Source organism: Fulmarus glacialis, unplaced genomic scaffold (assembly GCF_000690835.1).
Source record: "Fulmarus glacialis isolate BGI_N327 unplaced genomic scaffold, ASM69083v1 scaffold46461, whole genome shotgun sequence".
Classification (NCBI taxonomy): domain Eukaryota; kingdom Metazoa; phylum Chordata; class Aves; order Procellariiformes; family Procellariidae; genus Fulmarus; species Fulmarus glacialis.
The window spans coordinates 466-3164 of record NW_009193017.1 but is presented as its reverse complement, the minus strand read 5'-3'; the positions used below and the strand labels follow the sequence as shown (position 1 = coordinate 3164).

Below are 2699 nucleotides of genomic sequence, written 5' to 3'. Positions count from 1 at the left end.
GGCCTAGCCTGCCGCGGCCGTCCCCGAGCCCCTACAGAAGTGAGAGGAGCCCAGGCGTTGTCATTTACAGTGCATTAACTATGCTTTAAGGTACTCCCTAGCACCTTGTAACTACTCCCTATAATTAACGGCATCAATGACATCCTGCCAAGAGCTGCGTTGCCGGGAAGAAAGCGCTCAGGCACCGCTCTGGTGAAGCGCCGCGGCTCCAGAGGACAAGCGCAGTTAATACAGGTCTAACCAACATTTACAATCTAGGTCAACACCTTCCAGCTACAGTGCTGCAGCAGAGATTATTACCTGAAGGAGGTTATAGAAACAGATTAGCCTCCTCAACGCAGAAGCATCTTTATCTGAAGTGTTTCACTGCTGGAGGAGCAGTTCTGGAAGGCCTGGAGCTTGCTGCCCCCAGCAACAGGAACCAGCCTTGACAGCACCTTTTGCCTTGCCAGAAGGACGAGGGTTCCCTTACCACAGCAGCAGCCAAGGCCTTCTCTGTAAAAAATGAACTTGCAGAGCGCTGGAGCAGCACAGCCAAAGGAGATGTGACCAGAACCCCCTTAATCTGCTGCTGCTGGGGATGCTACTGTACCCTATAAGTTAAAACCGCAACTTCAGCACTCCATCCTTAAACCCTGATTGTGTAGTTTGGATCCTTATCACCGTAGGGCTTCAGACTGATGGAAAACAAGCGCTTTCCATTTCAGATGCCTGCAGCCAGCAGAGGTAAAGCCCACCCACAAAAAAGCCACACCAAGTCAGAGCTATTTGACTGCTACCTTGGAAGCAAGTTTTAGACTCCCTATGAGCCAGTGGAGGCTGCTGCACTATGGCCCCTGCTTTTGTGGGTGTCTCTCCCTGATATCTTACAAAAAGAAAGGGTGAGAGGGGTCAGGCTCTACCATAAAGAAAATCAGCTGAAGCTGTGGATTTTCAACATCCATTCAGCTTACCTTCTTCCTCCTCCATGACTGATCCCTTCCCTCTATGAAGGCTAACATCAGGCAAAACTGGCCTTAAAATAGCACCAGCCTTACATCTGCCCTGCTAAAGGCAGCTGTCACGCTACACAGCGGGCTCACTCAACAAGAGCCTAACTTGGCAGCATAAAACCCATGTGCCGTTTCACTTGATGGTATTTACTAAGTGCAGCATCCTAGGGCTGTGTCTCCAAGCGCAGCTGGTAGAACACGCAACTCTGGTTGCATGTTCTTTGAGAGCCGCGTAGTCGAGACCAAGCATTTTTCAGTTAGTGGACAAGAGACAACTGGTCTTGATATAACATTTATTGAATATTTCCACTCTAGTGGATGAAAAGTCTGTACAAAACCAAACATTTCCTTTACTTAATCAAACCAATCTAAAAACAGTCAGCTCAATCAAAACCCACTACAAATACAATAGCTTCTTTGAAGCCATGGTAACACTTAAATACGGTTAAGACTTCAATGCAGAAATTTGGTTTCTTAGAAAGCTCAAGGGAGCTTCAGCTTCTCAAAGTTACAAAAAGGCAAAATTGTGTCTCACAGATACAGTCCACTGGAATCACCAACACTGGACAATTAAGTACTTAGAGTCCTGAGATAACAAGGAATCCTGGTATCCTTTAGACGGTCTTCTGTTGTCCTTTCTTTCCAATGAGAGACTTATGGATATGTGGTATTACACCTAAGAAAGAGCAACAAGTAAGACCATGTTATTTCTCTTCAACCATTTTCCTAAACTTTGCACTTCAAATAAAATGACAGCATTAAGCAACCTCTAGTCTGTTACAAGTTCTTGCCACCCAACTCATCACAAACAGCAAGCAATTTACATACCACCACCAGCAATTGTTGCCTTAATGAGAGAGTCCAATTCTTCATCTCCTCTAATTGCAAGCTGCAAGTGACGGGGAGTGATACGTTTCACCTTCAAGTCTTTGGATGCATTTCCTGCCAGCTCAAGAACCTGAGGATGAGACCATTTTTAACTGAGTTACACAAATCAAGTGAGACCAACTGCACGGCCTTAGCTATTTTATTCTCTATGCCAAATACACTACCAGTGACACCAACAGAGCAAACAATGCTGCTTTTGAAAGGATTCCTCCTTTAGATGTCGGCATTTGGTTTTCCCCAAGAACAGAGTCAGTGTTTTACAGCAGATACGACGGGCTGTAATGGCACATTTCATGAAATATTTCACTCTTCCATCTTCACAGCAATTTGATCTGCACAAAATGCAGAGCAAAAGGTCCCATGCATATTTCACGGTCTGCTGAAGATGCATGCACTTAAAACTGGCTCAAAGCAAGTGAAGAGTTCACAGCCTAGTCCAAATTAGCAAAATACAGTAGGGTCTGGTCATTATACCATTTTGGAGTTGACCAACTTGCTTGCACCCTTTGCAGGAGCTTTACCTCAGCAGTCAAGTACTCCAGGATTGCAGCGCTATACACAGCGGCTGTGGCTCCTACACGCCCATGGCTGGTAGTCCTAGACTTCAGGTGCCTGTGGATGCGGCCAACTGGGAACTAGAAAATGACAGAAGTATGAATAGGCTGTGATGACAGAGACAGAAAAAGAAAGCCACTACTCTAAACCACATGCTAGGCAACGGAATCCCCGTGGAAGAAGTACAGACTACATTTCAATACTTGAGAATCCAGCTAAGGACACTGTATGCCAAGTTCACATCAACAACTTCACAATTCTAAC

General features: G+C 45.5%; 1 protein-coding gene across 1 annotated transcript in view; it reads right to left on the bottom strand.

The window, feature by feature from the left end:
• Positions 1-1269: 1269 nt before the first annotated feature.
• The window catches only part of LOC104083712 (histone H2A.Z), a gene marked incomplete at its 5' end in the record, with an annotated part of 1763 nt that continues 333 nt past the window's right edge, over positions 1270-2699 (bottom strand). Inside the window, 3 exons of the mRNA XM_009587293.1 lie at positions 1270-1668; positions 1821-1950; positions 2402-2515. Coding sequence (XP_009585588.1) covers positions 1607-1668; positions 1821-1950; positions 2402-2515 — 306 coding nt within the window. The remainder of the gene's footprint in view (positions 1669-1820; positions 1951-2401; positions 2516-2699) is intronic.